Source organism: Monodon monoceros, unplaced genomic scaffold (assembly GCF_005190385.1).
Source record: "Monodon monoceros isolate NGI ecotype Baffin Bay Population unplaced genomic scaffold, NGI_Narwhal_1 Super_Scaffold_11, whole genome shotgun sequence".
Classification (NCBI taxonomy): Eukaryota; Metazoa; Chordata; class Mammalia; order Artiodactyla; family Monodontidae; genus Monodon; species Monodon monoceros.
Window position 1 is genome coordinate 42,410,892 of NW_021703767.1, and position 16,401 is coordinate 42,427,292.

Here is a 16,401-nt window from a genome sequence, read left to right on the forward strand (position 1 = left end):
CCCCAGTCCGGGAAGATCCCACATGCCGCGGAGCGGCTGGGCCTGTGAGCCGTGGCTGCTGAGCCTGCGCGTCCGGAGCCTGTGCTCCGCAACGGGAGAGGCCACAACAGTGAGAGGCCCGCGTACCGCAAAAAAAAAAAAAAAAAAAAAAGAAAAAGTGATAGAATAAACTTTTTAGTCTTTAGAATTCCAAGAAAATATTACAAAGAGGTAAATGTGGAGTAAAGTATGTTGGGTAGATAACAATGTAGTAGGAATTTACTGAACTCATATTAAAAAGGACCATTTTGCTTCGAGTAGGGACTTCTATTCTCTTTCATATTCATCACATTTTGCTGATGTGAAGCATATATTATCTTGCCAAAACCCAAATCTATGTACTCTCAGGACCTTATAGAAGTTCATCCTATTATGGAGATAATTTCCTTCTCTTTGTAAAATCATGCTAAACCAGTCATTCAAAGAGTCGTGTTCTGCACATTTTCTGTCTGGAATACATCAGCATACTGACTCATTATATTGGGGAACAATTCATTCTTTTTCAGAAGCATTGTAGAGTGAAAAAAAGTGAATCTGCTAACTTTGGGGTAGGGTAAGTATTTGATCATGGGAAACAGAGCTGAAGGAATTTGCAAAAAAAGAAAAAATAAATATAAAAGTGTTAGCTGTTCTTTGTGTTCGTTACACAGGTGGCAGCTTATAAAAATTCATCAAGCTTACATGTAAGATACATGTATATTTCTATGTATATATATATATTTATAATACTTCAATAAAAAGTTAAAACTAAACAAATAATAAACAAATAAATACTGAAAGAAATAACTGATCCAATTTGATCCAATGTTACAGCCCAAGCATTTGTGAATTGTGAAAAATGAATACCTCTGAAAGTGCCTGAAGGTATGTAATAATGAACTCTTCTCTCTCATTCTCATTACTCTCATAGCAAGGAAAGGTTGCCTACAATCAAATCACTAGAAGATATTATTTGCTCTGAGATGTTAAAGGGGAAAACCACAACTTGGGGGAAACGAGAGTGTCAAAAGAGCACAATTAAATCAGTGAATAAATTTCAATGTTCCTAAATGGTAAAATTTCTATGGATTGAGTTGAATTATTTAATGAATAATCACTCATATATCTAATGAATTAAATATTCATGCTTATCTAATTAAAATATTTTTAAATTTGTACTCTATAATCAGTCTCAAATGTTTCCTTTCCATTATTCCAACAAAATTCTGAAATTCTTTTCCTAGTTCCAACAATGTATGGCTCTGAGAAAATTTGATAATTAGAGTCATGACTCAAAAATAGAAGAAATTACTCCCTCCTGAAAGTCAGCCTAACTACAGGAACGGCAGATAAAGTACCCAGATAGTCAACTAAAATCATGTGATGCATTCCTTTAAAATACTACTTAAGCAATCATATATAGTTTCCTTAATAATTATGAATATAACTATATTCTAAAAGCAGTATTTTGAATATTTCTCATTACTTAATTTTTAACAACATGTATAAAGAAAGAACATTTCACAAATACATTAAATCCACTTTCCCAGCTTCTTAGTAAATATGTATTCACTAGAAAAGGAAGAACTATGGATTAAGATAAAATGATCATTGGAGAAAATCAGCCTAGAACGACCCCAAATGATTCAAGCATGAAAATTACGTGTAAAGATAAAAATGAACTTTGGGGTACCTCATATCATCTGACTGATAATACACCTAACTTATCTGATAATAAAATTTCATACATTTTAAACCTTTCAGTCACTTCTTTTCTTATGTCCTGACCTGCTTATGTCTAGAAATTATCATTGACATTGGTACCTCACCTGGTGATTTCCGGCAAACGAAATTTTAAATACAAAACAACCCCTACAAACTGCTCTGCCAAGTAAAGCAATTCATAATTTTTGTCAAGGTTCAAAGGAAGACACACTGGAACAGCCTGGAGAAAAGGCAACAAAACAAACAAAAAGCATAGGTTACTGCTTGGTGTTTGTGTCAGGGTATCATCCTTTCTCTATTTCCTAGTGTTCTTGTCAAATGTATCCTCTGTGATACACTAAAATAAATTAAGAACACCCATGGTAATAATAAAGCAATATCTTTTACTTCCTTGTATAGTCTATCAGTATAATCTCCAAGAATACACGTTTTAAAGTCTTATTAAGCCAAAATTTTTCTGAGCAAAAATTTGCTATCTAGATAGTAAAGGGAATGCTGGAAAACCGGAATGGATTAAATATAAAGTAAGATATCACTGTAATCTCCAAGGAATTCACCAAAAAAAAAGTGATTTAGAGTCATCTGATGTAACATCAAGTTTTTTTCCTTCTAAGAGCAAAAACAAATATTAAAATGGAAAGTTTTTTAAGGGAGAAGTTCTTGGGCATACATACAGGGATATTCTAGGGGGAACTGTGTAAACAGCACTGTATTTAATCTAGGTCCAGAAATAATATCTCATTTCCTCTTAGAACTTCCATAAATCTATTCCAAGGTAGATGGTAATGTGTAACTACAACAAATACTGAAATAATAGAAAACCAAATTACAAAATAGACATGAACACAATACAGTCCAATGAAGTACTACCAACGTTATTACATATGCCAACTAGCTTACCTTACCTTTCTTTACCAAGTAGGTGGCATAACATGAAATGTTACATTTTTTGGACATACACAGCTTTCTCTGGGTAGCAGATATAGAGGTATGTGTAAATTCATGATTAAATCATTATATAGTTTAGGGCTTTTTTTACTGTCTGCTTCATAAGCATTTGAAATTTCACTTTAACTTTTAAAAATTAAAAGAGATTCAAGAATTTGACTAAAGATCACTAACATGTGATCCTTATTTAGGAAAAAAAAAAAGAGCTTCAAATGTTGACCTATTTATTACAATGGAAGAAGAACTAGAACCTACCCCCAACATTCAATTTCTGGATCAATTATGAATTGAATCTTAGTAACTAAAAGCAATTTTGAGAGATACAAATTAACAAAATTGACCTCTCTGAATTTCCATATACTTAAACCCCAACTAAATCCTACTCTGACAGAGTTGTTTCCACCTGAGATTTTATGAGCACTCTTGCAAGTACTAACATGCCTGCGGCATGATCAAACTTGTCAGAGTGAGATAAAGAAAAGCAGACACTGGAAAATGTTTTCTCTAAAGTTCTATGAAAGACTTTTTTCTCACAAAGAGGAGTATAAACCTCAGCTTTTCTTAGTTTCTTAAATAAACATACACTTTGCATTTTATAAATGTACAGGCTATACAGATGAGCACTCTCTGAACTGTGGCCCTGCAGCTTTTCTTTTTTTTAATCCAGTCACTAATTATCCACAATGTTTACCACTTACATGACCAAAATTAGTAAATGGATTGTGACTCATAGCCTGCTTTGAACTATAGCAGTTATAATAGACATCTGTATTCTCTTGATTTACCTCAACTGTGTGGAAATAAGTACCTGGTTCTTTCATTTTAAAAAAGAGATGGGAAGGTTAGCCTTGCAAAATGTTACCTCACAACTCTTCTGTTCTTGAGCAAGTTTGAATCCTTTCTTCCCATCACAGTAACAAGAGTAACCTCCAGGGTGATTGACACAAAGTTGAGCACACATGTTCTCAGAGCATTCATCCACATCTGGGGTAAAAGAGAACATAAATTTTAATATCTCCTAAATGTTCAATCCCACAGAAGAAGGACTATGTTGATTTTAGTATGAGATAATCAATGATAATAAATCCTTTGTGAAAGAAATTCCTTTGACATCAAATCACATTCCTTTGACATCAAATCACTTGCCATGGAAATTTAAGTGAGTTACAAGTGTAATTTCTATTTATTTATATACCTGACCAACAAATTTAATGAATAACTTTCAGTAATTAATAATTAATAAAGATATAACAATTATACTAATTTTATGATTTTGAAGAAAAAAAGACTGAGAGTCTCCATGTAACTGTCACATCTGATCATATGAATTCCATTGACACTACTTCTTAACTCTTTGCTTTGAAGAAAAGAAAAGGAAGGGAAGGGAAGGGGAGAGGAGGGGAGAAGGAGGGAGGGGAGGACAGGAAGATAGGGAAGGGAAAGGAAGAACAGATCCCTTTTAATTGAAGGTTAATGTAATTGGAGATTAAATGATCATATCAAGAAAATTTCACTTTCCATAATGCAACGATTACTGGCGACAATAAATTTAAGGACATATATTTATTTCTTATGTAAAAAAAACAAAAAACCTCACTGTGCTATTACCTCCCATACTGTGAAATCTTCTATATGGTCCCTGTTCCTACTCCATATTTTAAGAAAATCATTCTTGAAAAGCTGTAATAAGATACTTCAGCTAAAGTACACTCCAGAGCTACCTACCATCCTTGACCTTTTTGATGAATACACCCTGTGATCTTTGAAAATTCCCAAACTCAAATACTATTATAGCATATAAGTTCTCCCTTAAAATGTCTTAAAATAGACCCCCCCAAATTAGTGAACCCTCAGTACCATAAAAATTGAATAGTATAACTAGAGTAATAAAGTAATATATATTTATATATAAATATATTTACATTTTCACATTTATATCTTTTTAAAAAAATCTGTCATTCGTTGAATATAACTACAATATTGATGATGAAGTTGGCTAATAATAAGTCTGCAAATGCTTAGGGCTTACTACAGTAATTTCCACCTGGAGTGGTGGGAGAGTAGAAATGGTGGGTTGGGGGGATATTTTTCAGTGAGTGCATAAGGATATAACACATCAAAATCTCAAAAGGAGTACAAATAGTTGAAAAAAAACTATTCTAAGATTATCATCAATTTAGGCAAACTCATAGAGGCAGAAGTAAGTTGGAGGTTATCAGGGGCTGGGAAAGGGAGGAGGGGGAATTTATTGCTTAACAGTTACAGAGTTCTGTTTGGAAAAGTTTTGGAACAGATATGGTAATGGCTGCATAACTGTGTGAATGTAATTAATGCCCCTGAATTGTACACTTAAAAATGGTTAAAGGGCACATCTTATATATATATTTTGCCACAATAGAAAAATTATTGATTTGATTAGTTTTAGTCATGGTATTAAATTCATTTTGAAATTTTAAAAAATTCAAAGGAGATAATTTATATATATCCATGCTTTTTTAAAAAATCTCTCTAACACAGTGGTCCCCAACCTTTTTGGCACCAGGGACTGGTTTCGTGGAAGACAATATTTCCACGGACGGTGGGGGGATGGTTCAGGAGGTAATGTGAGTGATGGGGGGACATGGGGAGCGGCAGATGGAGCTTCGCTTGCTCACCCGCCCCTCACCTCCTGCTCTGTGGCCTGTTCCTAACAGGTCGTGGACTGGTGTAGGCCCGGCCGTTGGGGACCCCTGCTCTAACACATCTAAGCTACCTGAGGCACACATGGCAGCACCACTGGAGCCAAATGAAGTAATCATAAGCTCCAAGGGGCTCTCCCAAAACCACAGGCACTAACATTACTAATCAGTACTTCTCAAGGTTTTAGAGCTTGGTTATCATTTGGTTATGAAGAGATTTTCTTTTACATGTATTTAATTATAATAGAACTAGGTCATTTACTATTTTACAATAAAAGGCACACAGATATATGCACAGAAAATCATTGAAAAGCTTGGTATAAAACCGAAGGTTTCTAACCACCCTTGTTGTAACACCCACATGATTTTTAAATTTGCCTTTCTTTTTGCGCGTGTGTTCTTCCTTCGAGCTAGAAGTTCTTTTTATCTTTGAATATTATAAAATGTGTTTTTTCCCTGGTGGCACAGTGGTTAAGAATCCGCCTGCCAGTGTAGGGGACACGGGTTCAGTCCCTGGTCCGGGAAGATCCCACAAGCCGGAGCAACTAAGCCCGTGCACCACAAGTACTGAGCCTGTGCTCTAGAGCCCATGAGCCACAACTACTGAAGCCCGGGCGCCTAGAGCCCGTGCTCCGCAACAAGAGAAGCCACTGCAATGAGAAGCCCACACACCGCAATGAGGAGTAGCCCCAATTCGCTGCAACTAGAGAAAGCCCGTGCACAGCAACGAAGACCCAACGCAGCCAAAAGTAAATAAATAAATAAATAAATAAATAATTTTTAAAATGTGTTCTTTTGCTTCTATCATATATGGGAGGTCTCCAATTCATATACAGCTTAGAGGGCCAATCAGATTGCATACTACTAAAGAACCAATGCTTCTCATATCAAAACAGGGTGCAAACACCCTCTTCACCACCAATGACACCACCAGAACTTTACCTTCACAAGACTTTGATATGGGATTGTATCTGTAGCCTTCAGTGCATTCACATTCAAAGCCTCCTGGGATGTTCTTGCACACAGCTGTGCCACAAATGCTTGGCTTCACAGAGCATTCATCCACATCTATAAATGAAACCAGTATATTAAAAAACATTTTTCCCATACCAGAAGATACTAGCAAAGACCCCTTGATTTGTGTTTCCTGGATCTAGTTTAATACATCTAATGAGACAACAAAGTGGCCTGGGAACAACAAAATATTAAATCTATCATCATATATTAGTTCACTAAATATGATTTCTTTATACAAATACATAGGGAATTTGATTGATGGTTGCTATTTCCTTTGTAGTCACGTAAAAGAAAAAAAAGCGCTTTTTTTTTCTTATCTACCAGGATACAGTATGAAAATAAATGGAAGAAGAGACTCATCATATTCTTAATATGTATTCTTAAATACATGTTTCTGAAATATGGTCTTAACAGCATACTTACTCTGTATTATCACAAATATAAAAAGTAAAAATGAATGGCTCATCAGTCTTACACCTTTGCTTTGGAAATGGACAATAGCTTAATCTGCATACTACTATTGGGGCTTAAAGTATTCAAGAGTGATTCAAATTTAAAATGGGATTGGGTAAGGTGTTAAAGTACTTATAAAGTGCAGCTAATTCAGCGTAAATTTTAGTGTTAAATTACTATTCCAGAAATTTCAGATGCGTTTATTATATTACATAGTAGAGTAGGAGACGAAGTATTGATTGCAACTAGCTACTGAATAAGCACCTGTGAGAAAAACAAAACAAGTGACAGAAATAGTTCAATAGAGGTGTAATTACTAGTGAACTCTTTTCATTTGTACTCTCTGAGGAAAGGTGAGCTCAGGATGAAAAATATATTTTCTACTCTAAAAAGTTGATATTGATAGTTTAATTTTTCCACAGACTAATGGCCAAATTTTCAGACATTTCTCTATTTAAAATGACCTGCACAAAAATAAATGAATCAATCCCTTGTGGTAAGGGAATTTTTCTGTATGTTGATTGTATTGGTGACAATATCCTGGGTGTTATAAGGTACTATAGTTTTGTAAGATTTTACTATCGGGAGAAATTGGGAAAAGGGTACATGGGATCTCTTTATTATTTCTTACAACTGCATGTGAATCTACAATTACTTCAAAAAATACTTACTTTTCTAAAAAGAGCTATAAAATCCATATTTTCAACAGAAAGTAAAAACATATGACTAAATTTATTTGGTTTGAGGCATATTACAAGGACTCATTTAAATCATATGAGTGTCGGTTATAGCACGTACATTTTATGACTCTACACTGACATCTAATGTCTGATGAAAACTTTTATTCTTGCATTTTTGCACATTTACTGGAAGCTTAATCCCAGCCATATCCACATTTTAGCAAAGGCCCTACTGTAACAGTTGTATACATATTCTTCTTCTAGGTCTGTACTTTATTACTTAGGAATCATGGATAAAAGATTATGTAAATGAAGAATACAAGAACATATGTTCTGATCATCAGAGACACTCATTTATAAGAGAACTTTTTGTTAAGGTGTATTAACTCAATGGATAAGGATTAAATTCCTATTAATTAAAAATATAAATCATAAATTCTTTAGCAGTATAGACTATCCAAGTATTTAGATGTAGAAGTTTTAATGGGTATTATTTGCTTGTGGAATGCATATGGTACCCCTTCATTATAATGGTTTTCTATAACTGTTGTTTTAATGATATTGATATTCTAAATCTCTAACCTCAAACACCTTCAAATAGGCAAACAAGAAACATATATAATCTGAAATTGGATAACTGCTTATAATAAATCGTTAGCTTATACAGTTCACCTTAGAGTCACTCAATTGCACTTTAAATGATATTATAGTAAACTATGCTAGACTAAACACTACAATACAGTGAGGGACAGACCACTCCTTGAATATGAATTCAATTTAAGGATTTACCAAAGCAGATATGAATAGAGTTGAAAAAGAAAATTTTACATTTTAACTTACTAAATTTTTTACTTCATCACAAAAAGAGAAGTGGTGGGAGAAAGAAAAAGAGAGGGGGGAGAAGGAGGAAGAGAGGGAGGGAGGGAAGAAGGAAGAGAAGGAAGGAAAGAAGGAAGAAAGGAAGGGAAGGAGGAAAGGAGAGAAGAAAGAATAACTTGCTCCCATTTTCTAAAGGCAAAATTTAACTCCAGGCTGGAGAATTTCATTTTTAGTCACCCATGTACCTAGCACTTATATTTGAAGATTTAGTAAAGGTAGTTAAAGCAGTCTAATGGAAAAGACATTGTGCAGAAAAAAGAAAGGTAAAATTTGGGGGAAAGAGAAGCATAATTAAAAAAAAAAAAGAAATACACTAGTAAAATGACTTAAACAGCTAAACTAACTGACTGGAATTATTTAAGTCTGAAATTAAAAAAGAAAAAAAGTTATGACCAGTGATGTGATCTTAGATGTATAAAGAGAAGGAAAACCAGAGCTTCATCTTTTTCAAAACCACAACAGGAAATGAGGTGCAAGATGAAGGGTTTACATTGGAAATTAGAAAGGTATTTCTGAAAAGAAAATATAAAATACAGTGAAATAAGTTATTAAGGATTGTGGTGATTTATTTGTAAACCGTTTATCTTATTGGAATAAAGGATATAATATTATAGTGTCTGGAAGAAAAAGGATAAACGACGATTTCGCAAAGACCGTAGTATGCAAGGACTTGCACCAAAACTTCATTTTATCACCATATAATGAAATTCTTCACTAAAACACGTGCATGTACACACATGCACACACAATAAGAAGACAACAAAATACTCTGTGAGTAAAAAAATACTCTATAAACAATAAACCAAAGGCAGTCCCATAGTATCACAAGGTTTCAAGGTAGATAATAATGTATACTTATTACAAGCACTTACCACCTAAGAGTTTTCCAAGAATTTCCTGGGGAAATTCCTCTAAGTGAATTTTGCTCTCACATAGTAAATACCTTTTTAGTCTACCTTCTTACTCTTACCTTTGCAGTCCTTTTTATTTGAAAGCATAACAAAACCACTTTTACAGGAACAGTGGTAACTTCCAGGTGTATTATCACAAATCTGGCTACAACCTCCATTTACATTTGAAGGATGTTTGCATTCATTTATATCTAAAAAGGAGGAAATAAATTACTTTTAAAGTAATAAAACCTTCAGAGAACTTTTCAGGAGGCCAATCCAGATGAGCCAGCTGGGTTTATTGTACATACCAAATTCACACTTCTCTCCTTGCCAACCTGATTTACAAATGCAAGTGAATGTAGCTTGGCCATCTTTGCAGGTCATATATCCATCTTCATTGCATGGCAGGGGATTACACTGGTCTGAAATGGCTGAAGGAAATATATATCTATTTAATTTTTACCACATGCCATGGTAAAATAGAATTATACACCCTTTAATAGAATCCTGTGCACAAAGCCTATGGTCAATGGAAAAAAATTACAACTCATTCCTTCAAATACTTTTTCATTAAGAAAAGTGGATCCATTAGACAAATCTTTATATTTTGTAAAAGGGAGCTACTTTTATATTTGCATATATATACAGTACTTTATAACTGTAATTTAATATTCTTTTCATATATTACCTTATTTGATCCTTAAAACAATTCCATGAGGTAGGCAGACAGTAAAACTACTCAATATCAATAGAAATAGTGTAGTATCAATAGAAAAAGTTGGAACTTCCAAATTGGGCTAAGATAGAATAACAGGGACCAGATTTATTCTCCTGCTTTAAATAAATAGAATTCTAGTCAAATGGTTTTCAGACATTGGGCAACAGGTAGCAGAATACTGTGATTCCTAAGGAGGGACATTTTCTTCATAAAATGTCACAGCACTTTATCACTATCTTAAATGATATGCCCATTCGTGTCTTGACTTATTTGTGGTCACTCTCACCTCACTAGACACTGCAACGGTCCCTGGCTCCTGCATGATTCCACACCTATTTCTCCAGCCTTCCTAGCTCATCTGCAAGTTCCTTCCATCCTTCCTTTACATTCTCCTTTGCTTATGTTAGCAAAGCAAACCGTTACTTGCAAACAAAAAAATTTTTTAATCTAATTAAAACCTAATTACTGAACTTTTCAAAAAAGTTCTCATAAAATCAAAATTTTTGAAAATTAGGTATTAGTTAAAATGACAGAAAACAGGTTAATCAGGAAATTATCAAATTATTTTTCTGTCCTTTGGTAAATTAAAAAAATAAAGTACGAATTAAATATACACGTTTAGGCAAACTGTTTTACTTGCGTAGTTACAACTAATTTTGAATTATGGAAAATGCACATGAATGAATATCTCAATAATGCCAATGCTACATTTAAAATATTCACTAGACAAACATCCCAATTTACATGTTGCCATTTCACCTTTTTCTCTCTGACTGTAAGTCAGGAAATTGATAAACTAGAGACAAATAATCTATGAGAATTATCACTAGACCTTATGTGAACTTCAGGGGGAAAAGGCTAATTTGATATCACAAGATTTTCCACATTTATATTGTTGATGCCAAAAGTCAGAAAAATAAACGTGGTTCCACTTTGACCTATTAATCAACTCTAACATTTGGTCATAAGTACATGATTATGCAACAACAGCCAAATTAAAGCTCTTGGGAATAAAATTCTGAAGTCAATGACCTAAAGCTTGGCAAACAAGGAACACTTCAATTTAAACATTAGGTGGAAAATTCATTTTAAGTAAAACAGCAGCATTTACATCTAAAACACATTCCTTCAGGGAGTTCCTTGGCGGTCCAGTGGTTAGGACTCAGCGCTTTCACTGCTGTGGCCCAGGTTCAATCCCTAGTGGGGAAACTAAGATCCCACAAGCCACACGATGTGGTCAAAAAAAAAAAAAAGAAAAAAATTCATCTTTCATGTACATTGCTGTACATATACATACATATATGTATGATACTTCAATAAAAAGTTTAAACTAAATAAATAATAAACAAATAAATAAATACTGAAAGGAATAATTATTTGGCCAATTTGATCCAGTGTTAGAGTCATGTGGCATGGCCAAAAAAATAAAAATTAAAAAAAATTAAAAACATTCCTTCAAATGCATTTTGAGAATACCTCCTTGCTGGGCCTTGCAGCCCTTCAAGGGCTCATTTGTTGATTTTTAAACATTAGTTATATTTATATGGGGGTACTTTACTTGCAGGTTTTTGTTTTGTTTTGTTTTTTAAACTGATGGTAGAGGTGTTTACCATTGACACAGCTCCTTAGGTCAGGGTAAGCATTAGTTGACAGACGAGCAGCAGTGAATAATCCAGCTCTGAAGGAGCCAAGACAACCTGTAAATGCAAACAAGTGTAATCTTAGAGCAGACACACTTACTTGATCTGAAATCATGGTAGAAATTATCCGAAGTGGTATGCTTCTGTAGATTTACATGATTCAGCATTCAAAATGTCAATCCTAAATGTTTCCATCCACCTTTTTGAAAAATTAAAAATCTACAAGCAAGATTGCAATAAACACAGAATCATGAAAAATAGATTTATAGAGGCTTCTCTTTGGAAAAGAACCTTAAAGCCAGAAGTGAAAAATATTTTGAATTAGCAGGGAAATTTATTGCCACATAAATCTATGTTCTTAATTCTGTAGCAGAGACCTATAAGTCAGTAGAATAAGTCAGTGTTTCTGGTTGCCATAGGCAACTTCCAATTCTTCCAATGTTGCATAGAGACTAACAAAATAATATTTGTATAATGCCTCAGTATTACAAAGCAGGTTTACTTTATTCATTTTATTTCTTACTAGAACTCTGTGAAATTAGATATAGCAATCTGGCAGAAATAACAGCTGAAATAATAGAGATAAATTATGTACAGACTTTAACCAGGGGTCATTTAGTGCCAACAACATAACATTTCTTAATAGCCACTGAAGACATTATATGTATCAGTTCATTGGACAGATAGTCACCAACTCACTAAAAAGGTGGTGTTTTGGTTAACTTTTGCTGGGTAACAAACAACTCCCGAAATTAGTGGCTTAAAATAATCATTCTATTTTGCTCATGATGCGTGGATCAAATATTTAGAAAGGGTTTGGTTAAGCTGTTTGTCTCTGCTGCACATGGGATCAGCCAGGGTGGCTGGGTCTGGAAGATCCACCTCCTGGATGGCTTTTCACTCATATGTCTGACAGCTCAGGTTCCTTAGCATCTTTATCTCCACATGGTATGCCATGCTTCAGGGCTTCTCCATGTGGTTGAGTTTCCCTGAGTATGCAGTCCTAAAGTGGCACTGTTTTCATGGTACCTAGCTTGCAAGAGGAAGAAGGCGGAAGCTGCCAGGCCATTTAAGAGGCACTGTATCACTTGCACCATAGTCTACTGATCAAAGCAGTCTCCGGGTCCACCCTGATTTGGAGGAGGGAGAAAAGAATAGATTCCACATAGTGTTGGGGAAGTGGCAAGATGACATTGCAGAAGAGTATGTGAGATGGGAGATATTTTTGCAGCCACCTTTGGAGAATGCAATTTATCACAGAGGGGTTTAAAGGCTCATTTGAAGTCAGTGGGTATATTCCTTTCCGATTGCTTTCGTGACAAACACAATCTCAGTGGCCTAAAATAACACAGATTTATTATCTTACAGTTACAGGGATCAGAGGTCTAAAATTAAGGTGTTGTTAGGGCTGCATTCCTTCTAGAACTCCAAAGGAGAATCTATTTCCTCAGTTTTTTCAGCTTCTACAAGCCACCTGCATTCCTGGGCTCATGGCCCCATCCTCATATCACTCTCAACTCTTGCTTCATTGTCATATGAACTACTACCAACTCTGACCTCCTGTCTCTCTTGTTTAAGAACATTTGTGACTACATTGAAACCACCCAGATAATACAGAATAATGTCTCCATCTCAAGATCCTTAACTTAATCTTCAAAGACAACATTTAAGGTAATATTAGAGGTTCTGAGGACAGGACATGAACATATTTAGGGGGTCATTATTTAGCCTACCAAAGTAGGTTATAATATTTTCCCATAGAAACAATACTTTACATCATTGTGGTCTTTCTGGAGGCCCAGTGAGACCTAGGCAATCTTAAGTCTTGAGTATTCTTTCCCTGAATTCATTTGTCCCTCCTCTTGAATCACCCACTGCCAGAATTATCTTATTCTAGTGTGAACATTCCATTAGGATTCTCATTTGTAAGAAAGCATCATTTTGCACTTCTGGACAAATCTGACAGCTAAAATTTGAAACCCTTAAGCTAGAGATTCAGCTGAAATGACTTCATATGGTGATTAGGACCCCAGGCAAGATTACAAAGTAGGCTTAACCCATAAAGCACCTTATATATGAGTCCATACTAATATATGTGATAATGTTTTTTTGGAAACCTGCATTTAGAATTACAGTGAGAAGAGCAAGTTGCATGGCTACTCCAAAGCAGTGCAGTCCCGATCCCTTACCTTTCCACTTCTCTTTCTTGCTGCCCAACAGGAATGGAGGAAGTTGGAGAGAATGAGTAGGAAGGTGAGAGTTGGAGAGAGGTTGCCATAGCTTTTGTAGCCTGAAGCAGAAGCTCTTCTAAGAAACGGAATTAGAAATAGAAACTTGGGCCATCAGGGAGGAAAGCCTAAGAAAGAGGCACTTTCAGGAGAGGTTCCAGTGGTCAGGACAGAACATCCTAGAAAGAAATCTTGGTTCTAGACTACAACAGTTCCTATATCCATATTATTATATGATCATATTTTGTAACTTTTTATGATTATATTTTATTTTATAATCTTTATTTTATGATTATAAATCCAATCTATGCTGGGTTTATAGTATTTCCCCCTTTTGTCCTACACTTTTTGTTCTGGCATTTCTTCTTTCCCTTTTTTCTTTCTCCTTGATTATTCTTGCCAGAGGTCAGTCTAACTTACTTTCCTTACTTGACCTTCTCAAAGAATGAGATTTTCTTGTGTTAATCTTCTCTTATGTTTTCCATTTAACTTATTTCTATCTCTACTTGTGTTATTTCCTTATTTTTTGTTACTCAGGGCTTGCTCTGTTGTACTTTTAAAAATTTGCTTGATTTGAACGCTTAGGTTCTTTTTTAACTATCCAATCTGTCCTCTTACTGCTGCCTCAGCAGTCAGAACCCCAGGTCCCCATACTAGGTCAAACAGCCTTCAGTCTATCCATGGGTTTCTCACATTTCTTGTTGTTTTCATTTTATTTTGTTATTATTAGTGCCTGGAATGCTATTGTTTCTCTTAAGATGATTTTAAGAGAAGTCAGCAGTCTGAGCTAATCCACCAATTTGGCAAGAACTAGAAACTAAAAACTATTTCTGATGTTTACATTTTGGCTCAGAATTTAACATTCTTTCCAAGAAGTTTTTCTCCCATTAATTTAATCATCCATTCTAGTGGGTGATATTTTAAAGCCCTACATAGATGGCAGAGTTTATTCCATTTTCTAAGGAAAAGAACACAACTTAAAAACTTATCTTTATATAATGAAATGCAGAGTATTTCTGCCCAAATTCCATGTTTTCAGTGCAGTATATGGATAGACTAATGTGATTTCTGAACACTTACAATTCTAAATCCAAACACTGCCAAAAAGTATGGGTTAGTATTAGTGGTCTAATTTCTTGGGTGATCTTATCTCACTGTAAGGAGCTCCCAGCATGAGCTGTGGTAATTAGTAAAATTACTGTTGGGTTTATCAGAGACAAAATTATAAAGGTTCCCCCCACCCCCCAATTAGGACCACTGGCCTACAGGATATACACATCAAAAGACAGAAAGACTTTAACTTAGAGTATTTCTTTTGTGTTTTCAACAGTGGAATTCATCACATATGCTTGTAACTAAAGACCAAAATATAAAATGTGAATCAAAAAATATATCATAATAAAAAGTATATTTGGGGGCTTCCCTGGTGGCACAGTGGTTAAGAATCTGACTGCCAATGCAGGGGACCCAGGTTTGATCCCTAGTCTGGGAAGATCCCACATGCCGTGGAGCAACTAAGCTCGTGTGCCACAACTACTGAGCCTGCGCTCTAGAGCCAGCGAGCCACAACTACTGAGTCTGCATGCCACAACTACTGAAGCCCATGTGCCTAGAGCCCATGCTCTGCAACAAGAGAAGCCACCGCAATGAGAAGCCCGCGCACCGCAATGAAGAGTAGCCCCCGCTCACTGCAACTAGAGAAAGCCCGTGTGCAGTGATGAAGACCCAACACAACCAAAAATGAATAAATAAAATAAATATTTTTAAAAGTACATTTTTTGTTTCACTATATAAGTCAATTAATAATAATACTTTACATCTGAAGAAAGTTTGACATAAAAATATCTATCTACATACATATACTTATTTGATATTCCCAACAGCTCTGAAGTTAGAAAATATAGTTATAGTGTAACTTAAATACAGAACCTCAAAAGTTAAATAAGTTTCCTAAACCGACACAGTAGAAATTTTTATGTCTGAGACTAGAGTCCACATCATATTATTATTATTATTTTTTTTTTTAGGACTTGGCTTTTCTATCATGCTTCCAAATAAGATAGGCAAATAAAAGAGAAAGTTGGGTACAAACAGAGGCAGCTGAGAGGAATGGAAGGAAAAAAAGAAAAAGATTTTATCTAACTTTTCCAAAATACATAATGTTGTATTAAAATGTTATTTATGTTTATCCAAATGTACTCTGTGATCAAAGGTACGTTATCTTCCAGAGTATTGATGCCTGCAGAAACACAGCCTCATTACATGGACCTAAGAATACTATATTTTAATGTAAGCTTATAATTTTAACAGCTAAATATTGTCTATTTTAATTACAAAATATTTAAATTCCTACCTAAAATGGAGAGAATGAAATAGTCTTGATAGTCTATCTTTTCTTGACTTTAAGACTATAAACCTTTAATTTTTGCTTTAGAAAGTAAGGAGTCAAAGCATAACTTTACAAAGAAGAAATATTTTTCATGGATGTATATCTCAGATATGACAGCTAAAGTTTTTAGAAAAT

General features: G+C 34.7%; 1 protein-coding gene across 1 annotated transcript in view; it reads right to left on the reverse strand.

Annotated features, from left to right (window-relative positions):
• Positions 1-16,401, reverse strand: part of PROS1 (protein S) — a 59,557-nt gene that overhangs the window by 18,302 nt on the left and 24,854 nt on the right. Inside the window, exons 4-9 of the mRNA XM_029215416.1 lie at positions 11,620-11,706; positions 9,600-9,722; positions 9,369-9,500; positions 6,312-6,437; positions 3,554-3,675; positions 1,848-1,963 (exon numbers count right to left, since the gene is read on the reverse strand). Coding sequence (XP_029071249.1) covers positions 1,848-1,963; positions 3,554-3,675; positions 6,312-6,437; positions 9,369-9,500; positions 9,600-9,722; positions 11,620-11,706 — 706 coding nt within the window. The remainder of the gene's footprint in view (positions 1-1,847; positions 1,964-3,553; positions 3,676-6,311; positions 6,438-9,368; positions 9,501-9,599; positions 9,723-11,619; positions 11,707-16,401) is intronic.